This window comes from Carassius auratus, linkage group LG28B (assembly GCF_003368295.1).
Source record: "Carassius auratus strain Wakin linkage group LG28B, ASM336829v1, whole genome shotgun sequence".
Classification (NCBI taxonomy): domain Eukaryota; kingdom Metazoa; phylum Chordata; class Actinopteri; order Cypriniformes; family Cyprinidae; genus Carassius; species Carassius auratus.
In genome coordinates this window covers 6918288-6942658 of record NC_039293.1, presented here as the reverse complement: position 1 = coordinate 6942658, position 24371 = coordinate 6918288, and the positions used below count along the sequence as shown (strand labels likewise).

The window sequence follows — 24371 nt, the reverse complement described above, 5'->3', positions numbered from 1 at the left end:
TGGCTTGTGTGGGTTAGCCGTTAGCCTAGCCCGGATAACTCCGCGCTTACCCCTCTTCTGCTTCCTCTCACGCCGCTTGTGGTGCCTCCGCTGCCGGCGAGATGCAGAGTGGGGGTCGGTGATGGTGAAGGCCTCCGTAGCAGATCGAGATCCCGCAGCTGTTCCGCATGTGCGGAGTTTATCTGTAAAAATGCGGTTCTGCCGACATCGAGCAGAAACGCGCAACTGTATTTGCGCTTACAGACAGGAAGACGCGACTACAACGTACTAAAACACTGCGACTCACAAGAAAACACCGTTCTGTCGGGACAGCTGTAGTTTGTTTACGAAGCGTGCAGAACAACCACTCGATAAAGCATTACAATAATCTAACTATTAAGGAGTTCGTTTTGGTTTCGAACTACTTAGATGTCTGAGCCCGGAGAAGCCGTGATTGACACACTAAGTTACTATGCTCACTTGATTGCCATGTGCTAAACCATAAACGTATAGACAAATGTTGATGTTGAAATCCAAAGTGGTCCATTTATTTTAATACAGCATTGTCTATAGCAGTTTCCATCAGTGTAACAATACAAAGCACCGCGCGCAAGCGGTCAAAAACCCTTTGCCCTTCCGGGTCAAACACCTGTAGACAACATTGTATCTGCTGCCTTTATACCTGAGGCCAAGTTACAAACATGCGCCACCCAGTGTTAAACAAAGAAATTACAACCCAAATACAAAGCGGCATTTGGCTCTAACACACCGGCCCCTAATTGTTGATGGCCGGCAGACACAACAATTCAAACAAATGAAACAAAAGGAACCAAGAAAATGTTGCAAAATACCATGAAATAATCAAAATGATACTTTCACAATTAAACCCCATACACTAAACAAAGTTTGGTCACAGGTCTCTCCATGACATTAGATTTTGTCTGCAACTTCACAGAACGTACCAGACCCTGCTTATCAGGAAAAACTTCAAGAACTCTGGCGAGTGGCCAAGAACCACGAGGAGCCGACACGTCCATGATGACCACAATATCTCCAGTCTTCAGACTCCTCTTCTTGTCATTCCACTTTTGCCTCTCTTGAAGTAGAGGCAGATACTCCCTCACCCATCTCTTCCAAAACAAGTCTGAGACGTATTGCACCTGTCTCCACCTTCTTCTCACGTAAAGGTCATGAGGCTTGAACAACCCAGGTGGTAAGGCTGGCTTCCCTTTAAGCAAAAGTAGATGGTTTGGTGTAAGTGATTCAAAGTCATTCGGATCATCTGACATCTTGGTAAGGGGTCGTTGTTCAAGATGGCTTCTGCTTTACAGACCACTGTATGCAAACCATCATCATCTAATGTCTGCTGACGTAGGACAGAACTAAGTACTCTTCTTACCATGCGGATCATCCTCTCCCACACACCGCCATGATGGGACCCGGCTGGTGGGTTAAAACTCCAGTGAATTCCAACTTGTGAAAGGACTCCTTCAATCTGCTGATTGTTAAGTGCAACAAGAGCTTCCTTCAATTCTCTGTTCGCCCCAACAAAATTCGTACCATTGTCAGACACCAGGTGAGTCACTTGCCCTCTTCTGCTTATAAAGCGCCGCAGAGCATTGATACAGGCGCCGTCTCCAAAGACACCGCAACTTCTAGATGGACTGCTCTGCTGGCTAAACAGGTAAGTATAACTCCATACCGCTTACCAATTCCTCTTCCTTTCCTCACTTCCAAAGGACCAAAAAAGTCCACTCCCGTGTTGGTAAAAGGTGGTAGGTCTGGCTGAAATCTCATCTCTGGAAGATCAGCCATCTTTTGTCCCAGAAGACGTCCATTGTAGCGCCTACAAAAGCCACACTCAGTAATAATTTTTCGGATGGCCGCATTCGCCTTAGTAATCCAGAATTTCTTCCTCACTGATGACAATGTGTGAGCACGTCCAGCATGCCCCAAACTCTGATGCACATATTTGAGGATGAGTGTTGCCACATGCTGCTCTTTGGAGAGGATAATGGGATTTTTAACTTCCTCAGGCATTGCTCCCCTACTCAGCCTCCCTCCAACCCTCAATAGACCATCAACCAAGACAGGGTCCAGCCTATATATTGGGCTCTTACGACTCACCGCTGCATTCTTAGAGGACAATGAGGCATTCTCCTCCTCAAATTGTTTCTGTTGGCAATATTTAATCACTGCAGCCTCTGCTTCTGACAAGTCATCTACAGTCAGGGTTTTACTCCTAGGCCTCACAATGAACCCTTTCCCATCAGTCTGCCTTGACCTGGATCAACAATTTTCCTTCGACTGGATTACCAAAGGCCCCTTCAGCTGTTTTCTCCAGCGAGCCTTTTCCAACAACACTACTTTCAAATGGAGAAACCAAGCGACTGTCCTCTTGAGCTTCCTCCAGTCAGAAAAGTAGCTAACGAGCTTATCAGTGGGCTTGACTAAGTAACACACATTGATCGCATTTGTGGTGGCCTCTTTTCTCACCTCTTGGTCATCAGGATTCAATGAAGCATCCAGGGCAGTATTAGGCCAGTTCTCATCCTGCTCCCACAAAAATGTAGGACCTTCCCACCACCTACTGGTCTGTAGAAAGTCTACAGCCATCAACCCCCTCGATGCATCATCAGCCGGATTGTCCTTGGAGCAGACATGCCTCCATTGCCAGGGTTCTGATGCCTCTCGGATGGTTGAAATTCTATTAGCCACGAATGTGTGAAACTGTCTATCCTCATTCTTGATGTACTTTATGACGGAAGTACTATCTGTCCAAAAGACAGAATCTTCCAACCTAAAATTTAGTTCCACCTTTAGCATTGAGTCTACACATACAGCAAGAACTGCTGCTGTTAACTCCAGTCGTGGAATAGTGATGGCCTTCAATGGTGTCACCCTAGCCTTGTCGAGAAGAAAGGAGACATGGATGTGACGTTGCTGGTTCAACATCCTCAAGTATGTAACAGTGCCATATCCAGCTTCACTGGCGTCAGCGAAGTGATGCAGCTGGGCTTGGGCAACCTCACCAAAGTCCACTGGCTTGACGCATCTTGGTACCTCCAAAGCATTGAGCTGGTCAAGGTCTTCCAACCATATTTTCCATTGCTTTTAGCTGTCAGATGGTAAGGCATCATCCCATGCACATCTTCTTCGACATAATTCCTGCTGCATCACTTTTGCAGCCAGTGTTGGTGCCAGGAAGCCTAGGGGGTCATACACTGAGCAGATGGTTGACAGCATACCACATCTGGTAAGTGGCCGTTGCCTTACTTTGATCTTAAATTTGAAGGAGTCTGTTTCTACAGACCAAAATAGACCCAGAGCTGTCTCCACTGGCAGCTTGTCCCGATCAAGATCCAATTCCTTTAAATCCTTAGCCCTACGCTCTGTAGCAATGGCATGCAAGACGGCGCGGCTGTTGCTAATCCACTTCTCCAAGACAAAACCTCCCTTCTGACACAGTAAAGTTAGGTCTTGGATCATCTGTATAGCATCCCCTTCAGTGGCAGAGCTCTTCAAAATGTCATCCACATAAAAGTTTTTCTTGACAGCTTGACATACATTGGCAGCAAACTCAAACTGATGATCATCGGCACCTTTTCTCAGCGCATAGCTTGCACAACTGGGAGAGGACACAGCACCAAACAAGCGAACTATCATCCTGTGCTCCATCAAGTCCTGGGTAATATCTCCGTTTGGCCACCAGAGAAAACGGAGAAAGTCACGATCTTCTTCTGCTACTTTTACCTGGTGGAACATGGCTTTTATATCACCCATAAATGCTACAGGTTCCTCTCTGAAACAAAACAGGACCCCAAGCAGCGAGCTGGTGAGGTTAGGGCCCTGAAGCAGCTCCTTATTCAAGGATGCTCCTTGAAAAGTGGCTCCACAATCGAACACAACCCGAAGTGTTCCTTTCCTTGGGTGATGGACCGCATGGTGAGGGATGTACCACACTCTTCCAGGCTCACCCTGAAGCTTCTGCTGGGGCACAAGTTCTGCATAGGTGTTATCGATAAGGCCATTCACATACTGTGCGTACTCCTGGTGCAAGCCGTCATTACTCAAGAACCATCTTCTTAAGCCCTGCATCCTTTGCTTCACCACAACCAGGTTATTAGGCAGAGAAACATCCTTTTTTTTGAAGGGAAACTTTAAACAGTACCTTCCATCTTGCAGCACTGCTGAATCCATGATCTCTATAAATCTGATGTCATCTCGAGACATTTCCTTTTCCTCTGCAGCCTTCTCACTGAAGTCATGGTTGTATTGACTGACAAGCATATCTTCGAGCCTTTGCAGAGAAATGTGGTTCACTGTGGCTGAGGATAATGATGCATCACTGTTTCCACTCAGTGGGCCATTAACCACCCATCCCAGCACTGTCCTAATAGCGTACGGGCCATTCTGGCCGCTATTTATGACCTCCCAGGGTTCTAATACCTTGGGTGCGTTAGTTCCAATCAATAGGTCAACATCTGCCTTCACACTTGGGATGCGCACACTTGATAGATGAGGCCATTTAGCCAGATCCTCCGGCCGGATCATATTATCCACTGTGACTGGCATTTCTTTTCTGTGTAAATACTTCAGGAAGGATATAATAATCATTACCATCCAAATTAGACACCTCCAGACCTGACAAAGAGAATGCTGAAACGACCCTTTCTTGCCCCATTGTGCGCAACATGAAACTTGTTGCTTTGCCTGTGATGTTCAACTTCCGCATCAGATTTTCAGAGCAGAATGTGGCTGAACTTCCCGGATCTAAAAAAGCATAGGTTGTAATTACATAGCTTCCCTTCGCCGACTTCACTTTAACAGGAAGGATGGCTAACACACTCTGGTCCTTACCGGCCCCTATATGTCTGCATGTTTGAGGAGAGGACTGTTGCTGGCCAGGTGAAGCTGTTAACTGTTCCTGAGTCACTTGTCTTTTAATATGTAGTACAGTAGGGTGAGATTGTCCACAAATTTTACATGCCAAGCGATCCTCACAGTCCCTGCTCATGTGACTGGCATGTAGACATGCAAAACAAACTCCCTTTTGTCTCAGGAAGAGGATCTTCTCCTTATGCATTTTACCTTTAAACTGCTTACACTCCTCCACAAGATGGCGACGATCACACCAAAGGCACTTATCTTCCTCAGTGTGCTCTATACCCAATGGCTGCTCCTTTGCATCCTCAAACAACTCTTCAGTCACAGCAGCAGCAACAATGTTACCCCTTACATAGCTCCTGGGCTGTGAATTAAACCTTGAAGGAGGCTTTGGTAGCAAGGAAGTATGTGGATCCTGTATGTCGCCAAACAGAGGGTCCGAAAGGATTTTGACCTGGCGTTCAATAAATTCGACCAAGTCATTAATGTGGGCTCGGTCATGAGAACTTTCCATGATGTCATGAGCTGTAGTTCTCCATTGCTCTCTCATTTTATATGGTAGCTTGGAGATAATGGTCCTCATATTGACTGGCATGTCCAGTTCCTGCACATAATGAAGCTCCCCCATTACATTGCAGCAACCACGTAAAAACAAGGAATAGTCTTGCAGTGCTCTCAAATCCTCAGCCTTAACCACTTGCCAGGCCAATACCATTTTCATATAAGCTATGGCGACCTTATATGGATTGCCAAAGTGTTCCTGAAGAAGACCTTTCGCCACTTTGTAGCCGTGGTCAGGTGCCATATGCTGACAGCTACGCACTAGCTCTTGTGGCTGTCCTCTAGTGAACTGCTCTAAATAATAAAGACAGTCTGCACTTCCAGCTTTAATTTCCACACCTTGTTCAAAGGCTCTAGTGAACGGTCTAAATTGAAGAGGGTCCCCATCAAACACAGGAACCTCTCTTAATGGCAGAGATGAGATATGTTGTTGGCGAACCAGGGTAGCGGTAATGTCATTTTGTCTTTGTAAAATGGCCAGTAGATCTGAGGAACGAGTTCCATTGGCTGACTGGTCCGTGAAAAACCTTTGCTGATTGTGTTGTTGCACGGTTGTCACCTGCTGCTGATACTCAGCTGGTTCCAATGTTCTTTGCTGTAGCTCACGTGGATCGTACTGATGTTTAGAGGCCTCCTTACACCACAGCTCAGTTTGCCTTTTGAGCACCTCTGGTGACAGCGTGTTGTTAGGTGGTAACGGTCCTTTTGCAGAGATATGTTGTGTTAGCTTTGATAATCAAGGTTGAAATTCCTTTGTTGTAGGATTTAAGACACTTTTTGTTTGCATTTTCCTTTTTTCCTTTTCCGCATAGGAATTCATGACATTTGAAGATACTGCTGAACAACCTTTCTGATCAGCGGCCTGTAACACAGACAACTTAGGAGCAGATGCAGCCAACTCTGCATCTACATCAAGCTGCTCCCTTCTCCTCCTCAGTTGCTGTTCCTGCTCCTCAAGGGCATGTCTTTCCTTCAAAGCTGCAGCTCTAGCCACAAGTGTCAAGTGTAACTTGTAAGGAAAGATTGCAATGAAATAGCACACCTAGGTTCCTAACTGATGACGAAGAATTGACAGAGCAGCCATGAAGTCTTAGCCAGTGTTTTAGGTTATTACAAGCAGAGTTTTTAGATCCTATAATTAACAACTCTGTTATTCAGAATTTAGCAGTAAGAAATTACTCGTCATCCAGTTTTTTATATTGACTATGCATTCCATTAGTTTTTCAAATTGTTGTGTTTCACCAGGCCGCGAAGAAATATAGAGCTGAGTATCATCAGCATAACAGTGAAAGCTAACACCATGTTTCCTGAAGATATCTCCCAAGGGTAACGTATAAATCGTGAAGAGTAGCGGCCCTAGTACTGAGCCTTGAGGTACTCCATACTGCACTTGTGATCAATATGATAGAGCTTCAGTCACTGCTACGAACTGATGTCGGTCATATAAGTACAATTTAAACCATGCTAATGCACTTCCACTGATGCCAACAAAGTGTTCAAGTCTATGCAAAAGAATGCTGTGGTCAATTGTGTCAAAGGCAGCACTAAGATCCAATAAAACTAATAGAGAGATACACCCACGATCAGATGATAAGAGCAGATCATTTGTAACTCTAAGGAGAGCAGTCTCAGTACTGTGATACAGTCTAAATCCTGACTGGAAATCCTCACATATACCATTTTTCTCTAAGAAGGAATATAATTGTGAGGAGACCACCTTTTCTAGTATTTTGGACAGAAAAGGGAGATTCGAGATTGGTCTATAATTAACTAGTTCTTTGGGGTCAAGTTGTGGTTTTTTTATGAGAGTCTTAATAACAGCCAGTTTGAAGGTTTTGGGGACATATCCTAAAGACAATGAGGAATTAATAATAGTCAGAAGAGGATCTATGACTTCTGGAAGCACCTCTTTTAGGAGCTTAGATGGTAAAGGGTCTAACATACATGTTGTTGGTTTAGATGATTTAACAAGTTTATACAATTCTTCCTCTCTATAGTAGAAAATGAGTGGAACTGTTCCTCGGGGGGTCTATAGTGCACTGTCTGGTGTGATACTGTAGCTGACGGCTGAATGGTTACAATTTTATCTCCAATATTATCGATTTTCGAATTAAAGTAGTTCATAAAGTCATTACTGCTGTGGTGTTGGGAAATGTCATCACTTGTTGAGGCTTTATTTTTCGTTAATTTAGCCACTGTATTGGATAAATACCTGGGGTTATGTTTGTTTTCTTCTAAATGAGAAGAGAAGTAATCGGATCTAGCAGTTTTTAATGCTTTTCTGTAGGATATGTTACTTTCCCGCCAAGCAATACGAAATACCTCTAGTTTTGTTTTCCTCCAGCTGCGCTCCATTTTTCGGGCTGCTCTCTTTGGGATGCGAGTATGCTCATTATACCATGGTGTCAAACTGGTTTCCTTAACCTTCCTTAAGCGTAAAGGAGCAACTGTATTTAAAGTGCTAGAAAAGAGAGAGTCCATAGTTTCTGTTACATCATCAAGTTGTTTTGAGATTTTGGATATGCTAAGGAATTTGGATACATCAGGAGGATTACTTACACAGCAGTCTTTTGTGGTAGAAGTGATGGTTCTACTATACTTGTAACAAGAAGTATCAACATCAATTCCATGTGACAGTATTAAATCTAGAGTATGATTTCAACAATGAGTAGGTCCTTAGACGTGTTGTCTAACCCCAATAGAGTTCAGAATGTCTATAAATGCTTTTTCATTATCAACTCGGATGTAAAATCACCAAACTTGTTAATAAAGTCTGTATGGTGTGCTGGTGGCCTGTATACAGTAGCCAGTACAAACATAACAGGGGATTTATCATTAACATTTGTTTCTCTGGATAATGTTATATGAAGCACCATTACTTCAAACGAGTTATACTTGAAGTCTGCCCTCTGAGAAATCCTGAAAACGTTGTTATAAATTGAAGCAACTCCTCCCCCTTTGCCTTTTAGACGCGGCTCATGTTTATAACAGTAATCTTGGGGGGTGGACTCATTTAAAATAATGTAATCATCAGGTTTTAGCCAGGTTTCTGTCAAACAAAGCACATCTAGATTATTATCAGTGATCATATATTATTTACAAAAAGTGTTTTCGTAGAAATGGATCTGATATTCAATAAGCCAAGCTTTATCATTTGTTTATCCATATTGCAATTATTTTTTATTTGTTGAACCTCAATTAAATTGTTAGCCTTAACTTGGTTTGGACGTTTTTTGTATTTTCTAGTTCGGGGAACAGACACAGTCTCTATAGTGTGATATCTAGGTGAAAAAGTCTCTATGTGCTGAGAATTAACTGACCAGAGGAGGGGAGGGTACCAGAGCATATTAATCACCTTTCACCTTTATTTATATAGTGCTTTAAACAAAATACATTGCGCCAAAGCACTGAACAACATTCATTTGGAAAACAGTGTCTCAATAATACAAAATGATAGTTAAAGGCAGTTCATCATTGAATTCAGTTATGTCATCTCTGTTCAGTTGAAATAGTGTCTGTTTTAATTTGCAATCAAGTCAATGATATCGCTGTAGATGAAGTGACCCCAACTAAGCAAGCCAGAGGCGACATCGTGCTTGCAAGTTCACACACCTCTTTAATGTTATTTTTAGTGATCTCCGACTGGCGAAGTCGAACATCATTAGCGCCGGCATGAATAACAATCTTACTGTATTTACGTTTAGCATTAGCCAGCACTTTTAAATTTGCCAAGATGTCAGGCGCTCTGGCTCCCGGTAAACATTTGACTATGGTGGCTGGTGTCTCTATATTCACGTTCCGTACAATAGAATCACCAATAACTAGAGCACTTTCATCAGGTTTCTCAGTGGGTGCATCACTGAGTGGGGAGAACCTGTTTAATGTTTTGATCGGAACAGAAGAGCGGTGTTTTGACCCACGACTACGCTGCCTCACCGTCACCCAGTTGCCCTGCTGCAGGGGCTCTGCTGGAACCGGACAATGTACAGGAATCCCTGAGCTAGACGCATCCAAAGCCGTATCTAGAGCCCTAACACTCTTACTGTCCTCAATTAAAGTTTGGATGCGTGTCTCTAATTCTGAAATCTTCTCTGTCAGCCTAACTATTTCCCTGAATTTATCACATGTGAATCCCTCATCAGCGACAGAGATAGATAAACTGTACATGTGGCAAGAGGTGCAAATAACAATACCAGGAGAAGCCATTACTCACCGAGCTTGATGAAATATTCTTACTGCGGTTGTTTGATGAACTTGAAAAACTGGAGCGAGAGAGAGGAGAGGAGAAAAGAAAATAGCGGTAGGTTCGAATGAAAACACTAATGACAAGCTAACGAGTGCTAATGCAATGCAGGTGTACTGCACTCACGGATATAAAATAACAAAATTAATCTGATAAGATTGATCGATAATATCAGAAATATGGTGTGAATTAAGTTATATTTTATCACTTTAAAAAACAACTTTAAAAACACTTTAATTTGATTCAGTCCTGGGTTTGCTGATTACTCCTGCTTTATTTTCCATTCACACACACATCGTCATATATATTTAACAAGGCTCCGTTTGAAAATGGCACTGTAATACATGCTTGTTCAGTGATAGTGTCACATATATTCACGTATCGATGACTGATCACTGATCACACATCACGCCTGCCCTCTGATGAAACACACTGCACTGTGATGGCTTTGGGAAACTTTAATGTCTCAGTAAAAAACAAACAAGAAACATTCAGATTTTAATTGTACAGCAAGACAATTAAATATCAAGACGACATGGTAACAGACAGTGTGTTATAGCGTAACACTGTCGTGCAGAATTCAAAACTGAAGAAATTACTTCAATCCACAACATTATTGCAATAAAACCAAAAGTCTAGACATGCCATATGTTGAGTTTAAACATGTTCATGAGTGATTCATGCTGACAGATGAAATGAAGCTTTACAAACTACAGCAAATCAGTTTTCCATTTCTGTCAAATTTATTCGCTGAATTCTGCATCCTGTTTGTGGCCTTAGATTAGACTGAAGAAATGAGTTGGGATTTAAAGGCATTCAGTTGAGTTCTAGATAATGCACAAACACACATTCAGGTGTGATTCCCTTGACCTTTGACTGACAAAGGCATCCAAGCCTCCATCCGATGGATGACAGAGAGAGACAGAGAAAGAGAGAGACAAAGAGAGAGAGAGAGAGAGAGACAGAAAGAGACTGAGACAGAGAGAGAGAGAGAGAGAGAGAGGGTTATATCATCCTGGCGGCTGACGGTGGGGAGGTGAGGAGCACATATGCAGGAGGTGAAGCATGAGACACTGAGACATGTCTTTGGAGGACACAGCTGCACACCAGCGCCAGTGTCTGAGGACAAACACACACAAACGGTCAGGACACAGGACACACACACAGTCGCACAGGACACAGGACACACACACAGTCGGTCAGGACACAGGACACACACACAGTCGCACAGGACACACAAACAGTCGGTCAGGACACAGGACACACACAGACGGTCAGGACACACAAACAGTCGGTCAGGACACAGGACACACAAACAGTCTGTTAGGACACACACACAGACGGTCAGGACACAGGACACACACACAGACGGCCAGGACACGGGACACAAACACACACAGTCGGTCAGGACACACACACACAGTTGGTCAGGACACAGGACACACACACAGACGGTCAGGACACAGGACACACACAGTCGGTCAGGACACACAAACAGTCGGTCAGGACACAGGACACACACACACAGTCGGTCAGGACACAGGACACACACACAGTCGGTCAGGACACAGGACACACACACAGATGTTCAGGACACACACACACAGACGGCCAGGACACAGGACACACACACACAGACGGTCAGGACACACACACAGATGGTCAGGACGCAGGACACACACACAGTCGGTCAGGACACACAAACAGTCGGTCAGGACACAGGACACACACACAGACGGCCAGGACACAGGACACACACACAGACGGTCAGGACACAGGACACACACACACACAGATGGTCAGGACACACACACAGACGGTCAGGACACAGGACACACACACACAGTCGGTCAGGACACACAAACAGTCGGTCAGGACACAGGACACACACACACGGTCGGTCAGGACACAGGACACACACACAGTCGGTCAGGACACAGGACACACACACAGATGTTCAGGACACACACACACAGATGGCCAGGACACAGGACACACACACACAGACAGTCAGGACACACACACAGATGGTCAGGACACAGGACACACACACAGTCGGTCAGGACACAGGACACACACACACACAGATGGTCAGGACACACAACGGACTCACCATGATTCCTGCCGTCCCCAGAAACCCTCCCAACACCAGCGGAGCGTTTGAGTTGAAGACGTCCTTGATCACGATGGGACAGCTCTACACACACACACACACGGATGAGAGCCTGCACTCTTCACACAATACACAGCCAGAAATCAGAGCAAGACAAACAGGAAGTGACTCACAGAATACGTGAACTGCTCCAGGAAGCTGGCTTTTGGACAGGTGTCTCGCACAAACATCTCAATCGATCCACCGACTCCGCAGCAGTCGAACTGAAACACACACACATCCCTGTCAGACCACATGTTCGAGTGTGTGTGTGAGTGTGTGAGAGAGAGTGTGTGTATCTTACAGCGTTGTTGAATAATTCGAGGGTGACAGCTTGAGCGGGGCTCCTGGTGTTGAGAAACTGAGCGTAGATTGTGGCATAGAAGTTCACCAACTCACCTGACACCTGCAATTCAACACACACACATTAAAACCAGCTCTGTTATACAGACACCTGTGTGTATGTGTGTGTGTGTGTGTGTGTGTGGGTGTGGTTTACCCGGTCACTCCACATGAAGGCCATCACACCAGCTGCAATTTCAATGATGATCAGAACGGTCAGCAGGCCAGAAAACTGAAGGACAGAAAAACAGAAATGTTTATTTAGCACATTAACCTAGTTTATCTCCTTGAGAAATAACTCTCTATTCTAATAGAAAGATATGCACGAGGGAAAGAGCCATGACTTTCCCAGCTTCTCTAGACAGGTGCATGTGGATCTGACCAGAGACATTAGATGAGGGCTGTGAGGTATTGAGGAGGTGCTCTGAACCTGAAGGTGTGTAACAGCTTTGCTTCAGTGTGTGATTCTGTGAGTGAGTGTGAGGTGTTTGCAGTGATGATGTTCCTCACCACACCAAGAGCTGCTTTGCTGTTGTTGCAGGCACCACAGTCACCGATGATGGCCACCAGCAGCATCAGGACCCCGGTGACCACCAGCACCATCACTCCTGCAGATTAAACACACACAGAGTCATGGACCCATATCACACATTCAACCAGAAGAGAAGGCTTGAGTATGGCGTTAGTCCTCGTGACAGCAAGAAGATCTGGAGAAACATGTGACTGCATCACCGATCACTCTTGAGAAACTTACAGAAGGACAAATATACAAACTCTTTCAGACTCGTGCTGCCTGTTTTTAGATTAATACAATTAATCCGTTACTAGAATAGGTCTATTAGATGTCTTCAAGATGTTTATGGTTTTCTTGATCTGGAAGCATCTACTGTGTGCAAACATCTGACAGACGACTATAAAATGTCATTTTTACATACATTCTAAATCATAAACATCTTAAAGTCATCTTGGAGATGTTTATTTGATATCTGAAAGGAAACATCCAGTAGACGTGTTGCAGATGTAATGCAGATGTCAAACTGATGTCTCTGAGATGTATGTATGCCATCAGGGTTAGAATGTATGTAAAACTGCAATCTGAAAGACATTTATACACCCCAGATGCTTTCCAGATAAAGAGATCATTAACAGATGTCTTGCAGATCTGGGTAGGTAAGATACACTGAAGAAAATTATAAACACAACACTTTTGTTTTTGCCCCCATTTTTCATGAGCTGCACTCAAAGATCTAAGACTTTTTCTATGTACACAAAAGACCTATTTCTCTCAAATATTGTTCACATTGTTCACAATCTGTCTAAATCTGTGTTTGTCAGCACTTCTCCTTTGCAGAAATAATCCATCCACCTCACAGGTTTGGTATATCAAGATGTTGATTAGACAGCATGATTATTGCACAGGTGTGCCTTAGGCTGGACACAATAAAATACCACTCTCAAATATGCAGTTTTATCACACAGCACAATGCCACAGTTGTCGCAAGTTTTGAGGGAGCATGTAATTGGCATGTTGACTGCAGCAATGTCCACCAGAACTGTTGCCCATGAATTGAATGTTCATTTCTCTACCGTAAGCCGTCTCCAAAGTCGTTTCAGAGAACTTGGCCTCACATCCACATACTACATGTAACTACACCAGCCCAGGACGTCCACATCCAGCATCCACGCCCGGACAGCTGATACAACAATCAGTTTAGGGAACCAAAGAATTTCTGCACAAACTGTCAGAAACCGCACAACCCCATGTTGCAAGGATCAGTACACAATTCCTGGAAGCTGAAAACATCCCAGTTCTTGCATAGCCAGCATACTCACCAGACATGTCAACCATTGAATACATTTGGGATGCTCTGGATTGGTGTATAATAATAATAATAATAATTCCTTACATTTATATAGCACTTTTCTAGGCACTCAAAATGTATCTCCTCATCCACCACCAGTGTGAAGCATCCACCTGGATGATGCGACGGCAGCCATATAACACGAACGCCTACAACACACCAGCTTACTGATGGAGAGGAGACAGAGTGATGAAGCCAATCAGCAGATATGGGGATTGTTAGGAGGCCGTGATGGTCGGAGGCCAATGGGTGAATATGGCATCCTGGGATTTTTAATGACCACAGAGAGTCAGGAGCTCGGTTTAACGTCTCATCCGAAGGACGGTGTTTGTTGACAGTATAGTGTCCCCATCACTACACTGGGGCGCTAGGACCCACACAGACCACAGGGTGAGCGCCCCCTGCTGGCCTCACTAGCACCTCCTCCAGCAGCAACCTAGTTTTCCCAACAGGTCTCCCAATTAGGTAGTGACCAGCTCAACCCTGCTTAGCTTCAGTGGGGAACCGATCTTGGGCTCCAGGGTGATATGGCAGCCAGCATACAACAGCGTGTTCCTGTTCCTGCCAATATCCAGCAACTTCACACAGCCATTGAAGAGGAGTGGACCAACATCCCACAGGTCACAATCAACAACCTGATGAACTCCATGTGAAGGAGATGTGTTGCACTGCGTGAGGCAAATGGTGCTCACACCAGATACTGACTGGTTTTTGGATCCCCCAATACAGTAAAACTGCACATTTTAGAGTGTACTTTTATTATCAAGATTCAAGATTTTTTTCGTCACATACAAAATTATATATAGCATATATAACCAGCAGTGAAATGTGGCCAGCCTAAGGCACACCTGTGCAATAATCCTGCTGTCTAATCAGCATCTTGATATGTCACACCTGTGAGGTGGATGGATTATCTCAGCAAAGAAGAAGTGCTCACTAACACAGATTTAGACAGATTTGTGAATAATATTTGAGTTTGTGTTTTTGATTTATTATTTTTACTCTTTGTACTGCAGTCATTGTTCATTTTCTAAATGTATTTTTTAATGCATGTAACATCAATACATGCAATGTAGAAAATATAAAAAGTGCTAGTCTGCCAGTGAGAGTGTATTAAAAGTCAGAACGCACCAATTTTGAACTCAGGGGTGCTCAGATCGATGTTGAAGAACCCTCGGGTCTCTGCTCCGAACCGGAGCCACATTCCTAGAGCCACCAGACCGAACCCCACCAGCTGCAAGACATGGAGACACCACAGTCCTCAGACACAACAGCGCGCACACGCACACACACGCACACACATACACACACACACACACACTAAACAACTGCTGTGCCTCTACTGCGCTGAAGACACCCATCACTATGGAGGTAAATCAATAGCTTAACTCGAGAGGTTGATGATCTGAATGTGAGAACTTTTCATATTAACATTTGTATTTCTAAGTTGAAATTTACACTCACAGCTCTGATGCTGAATCTTTCAATTTGCACACACAGACAATGATCAAAACAATTGGAAGTTGTAGATTAATAGTTACAAATGTGTATAATGACATTCACACAAAGAAAATGACCCACAAATGTTTTCATTCTGCACAATGTCAAGTCTAGTGTTGTCAAAAGACCCGGTACTTCGGTACCAAGCCGGTAGTAAAAAAATGTAAATGTGACAGTACCAGGTTTCTTTAAGTACTGGTAGTACCGAGGTCCCGTTCAAAACCGTTCTTGAAGCATACAGCGATATGATTACCGCAAAGCAGCAGACTCATACGGATTCTCAAAATCCAGTCACGTAAACGATGATTTTTTTTGATTGGTTATGGCAGCACGTTGGGCGGCGCCCTGATCTCTGATTGGTTGGCTTCCCACTTGATGCCTCAAAAGATGTAAGAAGACAGATAATCATGGCCTCAAAGTCACGTATGGCTGGCTTCCCTTTGAGAAGAACTATAAAATTAAAGTAAGCTGTGTAGCGTCAAGCTGTCACACAAATCTACAACAAATACAATGCGCTATCATCTAAAATGTGTACATAAAATATCTGGCGATAACAGAGCAGCAACTCAGAGGAGCATTGAATCACTTGCCGTAAGACCTAAATGCAACGCAGGCAGAACCGAGAAGACGACAAAGCTATTCGCTGAAATGGTGGTGAAAGATTTGCTGCACATTAGTTTCAGGGACAGAGAAGGTTTACTTGTTCAGTGGTGCCTGGCTGTTCCTGCAACATCTGTTCCAGCGGAGCGAATTAAATGTGAACAGGCTGAGCACTCTCGTCTCATCTGAGCACGTAGACTCATAGACTGTAAAAGAAATGTACAAAGCGAACCCATTGGAACTCAATTGAGACAATTGAAGCCCATTTTTAGCGTTTTTTAGCACTTCCATTTCTGATGCGCAGACTCAAACGAAGCTTGAAGGCATCAGCAACCTGTCTGCCAGATGTAAATCTTCTAGTAGCTGTGCGTGCAAACTGCCATCGTTAATCTTGCAGAGACGGCGAGCTTGAGCGGGGAGCTCTTTGTTATGAGTGAGCAGGAGTAAGTATTCTGATTAATTATTTTGTATAGTATTTTAAAATGTAACGCCAGTACGCCATATTAAGTTCATTGCCTGCGAGCTTCTCCTCCTGTCTGTACGGTAATGCGACAGAGAGTCGAGTGGTTAAGACGCAATCGTTAGCCTATTTTTTACAAAAACTGTTTCTACGGGGCCATAATGTAACATAGAAGGTAATGGAGCCCTTTATACATTGTCGTGTATCTTTAGAAATAAATAATGGACAAACAGAGTCTTTAAACGCCTCAGATGTAAAGTTATTCGCTGTCAAAGTGACGCCAAAATGAATCGGAGTCAATGGGAATGCTAACGCAAGTGAAGTTCTGCTAAAAGATGGCGGCACGCAGCCGACTTCAACTTCCGGTCGACTTCCTTGCCGCCTGCGTAGACCGCCTTATGTTTTTGAATAGACATTTGAATGTTTTCACCGGTCGTGGTTTTTAAAATAATTATTATTTCAGTTTTGAGCTTTAGCCATAGTTAAAATATCTAGGCTATTTGGTCTCTGTTTTATACCTTATAATAGTTGTTTGGTTAAACTTTGTGAACTTTTTTCTTTATCTTTTAAAAACTATGTTTCACCACTGGATCAAAATATGCTGCTAAAGTTATACTGGAAGACAATATTTTGTTTAAAAAAATGCAGTTGAATAAAGTAGCTAAAAAAGAAAAAGTATCTTTGTGTGTTCATTTTTAAATCAAATAATGAAATGGTCTTTATAAAATAAAAATGCACTGATATATTTGTAGCCTAATTACATTAAACATATTCGTACAGATGACGAAATCAAAATTATTTGTTTGTCATAGTTTTTATCTATAGCCTATTTTAAATCGTATTCAATTATTTAGCAATAATCAGTGATTTCCATGCTGTTAAATAATATTTTGGTTGATCAGAATGTGCAAATTCAATACAAAATATTAGAATACATAAAAAAATAACAATAGTGTGAATTTATTGTACTTTCGTGTTTGTAAAGCGCAATCGGAGTTACACTTTTGGTCAAGTTCACATCTGCATCGGCAAATTTTTTTCAGATAAAAGTTGCGAGAACTAGTGTCTGTTTAATTAACATGAACAATTATGCTGAAATCGCTGCATATCAGCGATTCGTTTCATGCTCAAGCAATTCCCGATAATGATATTGCTCTTAAATGTTTTATTTTTCTATTATTATTGTTATTATTGATGTTATAATAATTCAGCCGAGCTTTTTCCCCGTCATATTTGTGGGCATAATGCAATTCATATGTCTTCGAAAACGCGCAGGTGGTTTATGGAAAATAAAACTTTATTACAACTATTACACTTAATAACGTAGATGAAAATATAGCACAAATCTGCCATACATTTATAATGAGAACTTTATATGAATCTATATTAAAATCTGTCCTTGCCCATCTTTCAGCACGCATCAGCGGGAGCTCTCTCTCTCTCTCTCTCTCTCTCTCTCTCTCTCTCTCTGTCTCTCTCTCTATCTAACGCATAACTTAGCAGCATATTGTGCTGATACAAGTTGTAATGTTACGTCTGATATGTATCTCAGTTATCTGATTTATCATAGGATGTGTCATAGAATTAGCTTCCGTTTATTGGTATAATCACCTCATGCAGATATTTCTTACTCCTTTATTAATAACATTGCTTCATCATAATCATAATCTAACCTGTCCTAATCATGAGTTCATGTTTTCATAAACAGATTTTCATGTCAGATTTGTATTTTCATTTGTATTTTTTCATTTTCATAACAATCTTCAGATTTTTTCATTATGTACATTATGGCCATGCCCCGCCCCCCGCATAAGCCCCACCCCCGATTAATCGATTAATCATTTTTGAAACCTATCTATGATCGAAATGAGAAATTTCCCAAAATGCCCATCCCTAATATGGACCAGTATCTGTAAATGTTAAGCCGCAAAAGTTGTTTGAAATATGAATGAATGGCAGAGACGTGCGGGTTTGTTTACTACATAGACTGAAGCGCTTGACCCTTACGAAAAATAACCATGGTTTTATTATAGTAAAACTGTAGTAACCCATGGTTGTTTGGCGTGTTGACTACCATTTGTATAACCACAGATTTACTACAAATAACATGGTTAAATTATTGTTAATTTAGATAAACCATGGTTAATTTTCATAAGGGGACGCTTGCAATAATTTCAGCATCTGGGCTTCAGAGTTCCCTCTCCATCAAGCGATCTGAACCTTTCAGTTCATCTCAAATTACGCACAGCGCACCTGTATTTGATGCTCTGTTAACTCTTTGTGAAGACGCACGACTCACCGTCGCTTTACTGATAGCGCTGTTTCTCACACATGCAAAGAGAGACGGAGCGAGAGTCTTACCACGCTGAATCGACACGCTATATGTAAACTATTCTTTGTTGTCTTCTCCTGTCAAAATAATGGATTTCATTTAGAAGTATTCATATTCATTTTCGAACAAGCAGAAGATACGCCGGTTTCTCCGGTAGTGGGCGGAGCTAATGCGCAAATGCTCTAGTACCGTTCGACCGAACCCAGACAACGTGATTAATATTCATGAACCCAGCAGCTCATCAATTCACAGTGCATTTTATATACATTAGTATGATAGTAGAATTAGTAGTAGTATTATCTTTTGATAATAATTAATATGATCTATTACTTTTTTTTTTTTACAGAAACCCTCAATGACCAAAAATATCTTAAGCATCACCACCAGTCTTAAGTTCAGTTAAAATGACAATAGCATTCATTAGGCCTAAAAATAAATTTTTACATAAAGGCAATGTGCTAGAAATATTACTATTATTTAGTAAAATGTATGTGATACTGATACTACTGTTGAAATACGTATAAAACTTTTTTTCTAAAGAAATAAATAACAATATTTCTTTCATGTTCTAATTTTAATAGCAACCCCCCCCCCCCCCCCCCCCCCCACAAAAAAAAAAGTGTTTAAATTTCATAAATTAAAAGACAAATTAAATTTGGGTGAAACTTGTTTACTGTTTTTCATAATTATATAACTTGTATAACTTGGTTTTATTTTTAGTGCTAAAAAGTTATTTATTTTATTAGCATATTTTTGTGTTTTGCTTTGGTACCGAAATTGGTACTGAGAACCGTGGATTTTCACTGGTATCAGTACCGAATACTGAAATGTTGGTACCGTGACGACACTAGTCAAGTCGGCACTTACAACCTCTCTGATCTGGAGTACAAGTTCAAATCCTAGCGCTCTGACTTTTGCTACTCTTTTTGCTGTATTACTGTTACAAAACTCACTTGTGTACTTGTATATGCAGATGTGAGAGACAGTGATGCGCGGGTCAATGTATAAACAACCCGCATCTGACCCATGTTTTCAACTAACCCGCAACTCCGACCGCAAAAAAAGAAGAAGAAAATATTGTACCCGACCCGCTTCCTGACCCACATTTTTTAAAAGTAGTAAATGCGTCGCCCATTTATATTAATTAAATTACTTAAATAGGCTATAGCCTACAGGATAACCGCACACATAAGGATTGCCACAAATAACCGGTTAAAGTAATGATTATGAATATGTCTAAATGAGCAAGGAGACATTTAATTGTTTAGTAATAAACTAGTGTTTTCTGTGTCGCAGCAGACTCGCCATGAATGCCAGAGAGAAATGCACATTTCATATGAATTACATAATCAGAGAGAAGCCTATTTATTTTGGTTTGAATATTTTAGTTTAAAAGTAGACATTTCAAGCTTTCTGTAATATTTTGCCTATATTTATTTTTAAACCCACCGACTAAAAGATTAAGACACTAGTTGACCCAAAAAGTGGGTATAACTGCAGACCGGAGATCTCCAGAATGGGGCGTAAACTACAAAATTGGGAAGAACCTTCAAAATTGGGCGGGGTCTCCTTTCGCAAAGACTTGCGGGGTCACTTCATCTACAGCGATATCATTGACTTGATTGCAAATAAATGCAAAAGGTGACTTGACTTGACTTTAACCATTGGCTGTGGCTTCAACCAATTGTTACTGACTTACATTTCAAAATAAAACTTTATAAATTAAACATTGTTTCTAGTTCATCTAAAATAAAATAATCGATGTAAATGTTCTCCGTGAGAGCAGAGGCCGGAGCTTGTGGCAGTGGTGTTTAGACCCAAGTCTGATGAAGACAGGAATCACTCAGGAGCGTCCCAGCGGAGGGAAAGACTTTACTCTATCGCTTTATTCCAAGCAGCATTCACTGAGAGAGGGTAGAGATGCTGGGTGTTAATAAAACTCTGTCATTGTGTCAGTGAGTCTCATGATGTATAATCTTATTACCTGTTCATCTCCTGAACTGCAACTTTACCACACGATTCAGCAGCAATCCTGCTACTCAGTCAGTCTCACTGGTGAAGGTGTGGGGTAGCTTTAGCGTTTCTTGTTGTATAGTTTAGGAAACACTTTAACTGACACAACCAATCAAAACTTCAGAATCAGCTGTGGGCGGAGTTTGTGCATGCGTGTCATGTGCCTGTCTCTCAATGGGAGGAAGCCACGCCCTATTTTGGAGCTCCCACCCCGTTTTGGAGATCTCCAGGCTGCAGTTATACCCTTCTCAAAATATCACCCAGAGTTTCTACAGCTTTTTTCTTAGCTATTTCAGAATCTGGAACAATGATTGGGGCCTACTTACTGCAGTCGGTAGAGCGATATGAACGCAGGCACCTGCTCACCTGCTCATTTTGGATCAACCCGCGCATCACTGGTGAGAGAGCAGAGCTGGAGGCGGGGCTTTGGTGCGAATGAATACATTTTATTGGTCGATGTTCGACCAATGAACAATGCCAGCCTTCGAATTTGACATGTATCAGTTACTTGTAAAACACTGCAAACTATTTTCACTGAATATCCTTAGCTTTTACAGGATTTTAAGACACTAGATTAATCTTGTCATTCAGGTGTTATCTGTTAGACAAATAATGCAACATCTTTTATATTTATTCAGAGTAAACTCGCTGTACCAGAGCATGCTTTGATCTCACCGCCACAAGATCGCGTGGTTCATGGAGCAACCAATATTACTAAACAAATCACGCTGTCAATATGTTTGAATGGGGTTATTCGGGACATAAAGCAGTTTCACTATATTTGCAGTGATTTCTAGTAATTATTAACATAACGTGTATTGATTGCGTTGACTATGCTTTACAAATAACATTTTATTCTGGGGAATGAAACTATTTTGTTCTCATACACCTTGGCAGTCAAATGTGACCAAACACCTTAAATGTTTAAAAAAAAAAAAAAAAAAAAAAAAAAAAAAAAAAAAAACAATAATAATAAATAACTATTACTTTCTAGCTAAATCCTGTTAAGTTAATTTGAAGAGATTATGGTAGAGGCAAATTTGAGTAATTTGGTGGCCAGAAAGATAATGTTCATATGTAATGCCATTGTTTAACCACTAGATGGCGTTATTGATGTTTAATAAATACATGTTTTCAGCTCTACTCTAGTTGCTCTAAATCAGGCACGTGCAGGGGCACCTGCTATTTTGCCCCTTGGTGTCCAAAGTGCCCTTTTTTCAAAGCAGTTTCTTCTAATTGTTTTGTAATAACATGCCCTTTTGTGAATGCCCCATGCACAATCTAAATAGTAGTAAAATTTATTAATAATAATTTAGCCGTAAATAAAAGGACCAACATGATGACCTTTCACCTGACCATGACCTCATCCGAGCAGGACGATTCCTCACACCTAATTGTTAGAGGATATTTTCAACACCGTGGCAGCTGGTAAGTGGTGTTTCATTCTCAGCGAAGTGATTTTGATGTGTATTTACTCATTATTATTTTACAAGAACGATGTGATGTGAGAACATGCAGATATGTTGTTTATATTGCTGTGTGTAGCCTGTAGTGTAGAGTAACACTAGCTGTTTGAGGGAGAAAAGTTTCACTGGTCTTTTTTATGTTATTTAACTATTATTATATTACAGTACTTATTTATTTTTTAACACGTAGAGTGCCTTAAAAATAATTATCACAACACTGGTAAGGCTTATTCAAATTTTCTCACTAGAGTCTAGTTGTTGTTGTTTTTTTGTTTTTTTTTTGCAATTAAAGTGTTCATTACTGACAAGTAAATTAGGAATTTAACCCAGTATGGAAGTTTAAATTATTTTTACAAAACATAAAATTAATGAGAACAACAGAGTATGTCACAACTCTGGTACAGAGATGCAGTGGGATATCCATATGAAAGATGTTGCATTATTTGTCTACCAGATAATACCCGAATGGCAAAATGAATACAGTGTCTTAAAATCTTTTCAAAGCTAAGGATATTCAATGAAAATAGTTTGCAGTGTTTTACAAATAACTGATACATATGCATAAAACACAAATCATAGTCATGTAGAAAGACAGTGAATTAGTGAATATAGAATATTTAAAAAAACGATCGCAGTTATGTGCGAACTGAATTTGGTGACACTACATCGTTTTAATGTGAAGTTATTAACTTATTTGTCATAAAAAAAATAATAATACGCAAAATCAACTATTTTCCCAAATACGTGTGACAGTAAAACCAACAGGACTCGCGCAGTGATGTGTGAACTGAAGCTGGTGACAGAAGTGTTTTATTAGGAACACTTTTCACACGGTCCCTCGGATGTGTTTAGTACAGAGCGGAGGAAAACTCGTCTTCTACATCACTGCGACAGAAAAGAGGCCAAGATTGTGTAGTTAACACGGTTTGCTCGAGTTTTTATTGATCTGGAAAAGTCGAACCTGGAGGATCTTGCGAACTTTACTGCACATCGTGTAAATGCACAGAAACAGAGACTAATTTATTATTTCAGTATGCAAATGTGTCCATGACATTTATAGCACCCGTTCATCTTTAAGAAGAAGCGTGAATCCCAGTAAAAGTCCAGACATACTCACAGCGAACAGGATGTTGAACAGGATCAGGAAACACTTGCACATCTGCGCGCACCCGTTCATCATGAGCAAAGTGATTTCACTGCAAGAGCCAGGGGAATAATAATATAGAAAATAACAACTTTAATAGAATAACGACGATACTCTCGTGATGTTTAAGTCACTTCTGACGGACTCACGTTGACTTGATTGCAAATAAATGCACAGACACTATCTAAACTGAACAGAGATGACATCACTGAATTCAATGATGAACTGCCTTTAACTATCATTTTGCATTATTGACACACTGTTTTCCTAATGAATGTTGTTCAGTTGCTTTGACGCAATGCATTTTGTTTAAAGCGCTATATAAATAAAGGTGACCTTACTTGACTCACCTGTTATTTACGGAATAAATGAGCTCAAAGCCTTGCGAAGTAACAGATCAGATGCGTGCTGCTGTCTGCGCTCGAATGCGCAGATCTTCTCGCGTACTCATGGCTGCACGGCCCCCGAGTGACGTCATCGGAGGGGCCAACGCGTTTCTCGCGCACTCATTGGTGTACTGCCCGCGAGTGACGTCAGCGGAGGGACCAACGCGTTTCTGGCGAAATGAAACCACTTCCGTCCGGTTTCTCTGGAAAACGAGATGGTCCTCACTGCAGAACACAAGATCCAGGGGGCGTGGCTGGATCCAGACCCGACTCCTCCCACCGTATGTAACGGTGATCACTCCCCGATCTCCAGCTAGTGCGTCTCTTGAGATCGGGGAGTGAGGTTTACCTGCACAGCACTTCTCGCTGGCCTCCGTTACACGTACATAGACCTAGACCTGCGCGTCTCCGCCCCCTGGATGTGATCCAGCCACGCCCCCTGGA

General features: G+C 41.8%; 1 protein-coding gene across 1 annotated transcript; it reads right to left on the bottom strand.

Moving 5' to 3' along the window:
• Positions 1 to 10113: 10113 nt before the first annotated feature.
• LOC113067454 (CD9 antigen-like) lies at positions 10114 to 24051 on the bottom strand. The gene is made up of 9 exons (XM_026239876.1): positions 23892 to 24051; positions 23515 to 23593; positions 15158 to 15260; positions 12675 to 12772; positions 12322 to 12396; positions 12127 to 12228; positions 11957 to 12046; positions 11784 to 11867; positions 10114 to 10789 (listed from the first exon to the last, which is right to left on the bottom strand). The coding sequence occupies exons 2-9, from the start codon at positions 23575 to 23577 to the stop codon at positions 10676 to 10678; spliced, it is 729 nt and encodes a 242-aa protein (XP_026095661.1). The 5' UTR covers positions 23578 to 23593; positions 23892 to 24051; the 3' UTR covers positions 10114 to 10675.
• Between the last annotated feature and the right edge of the window lie 320 nt (positions 24052 to 24371).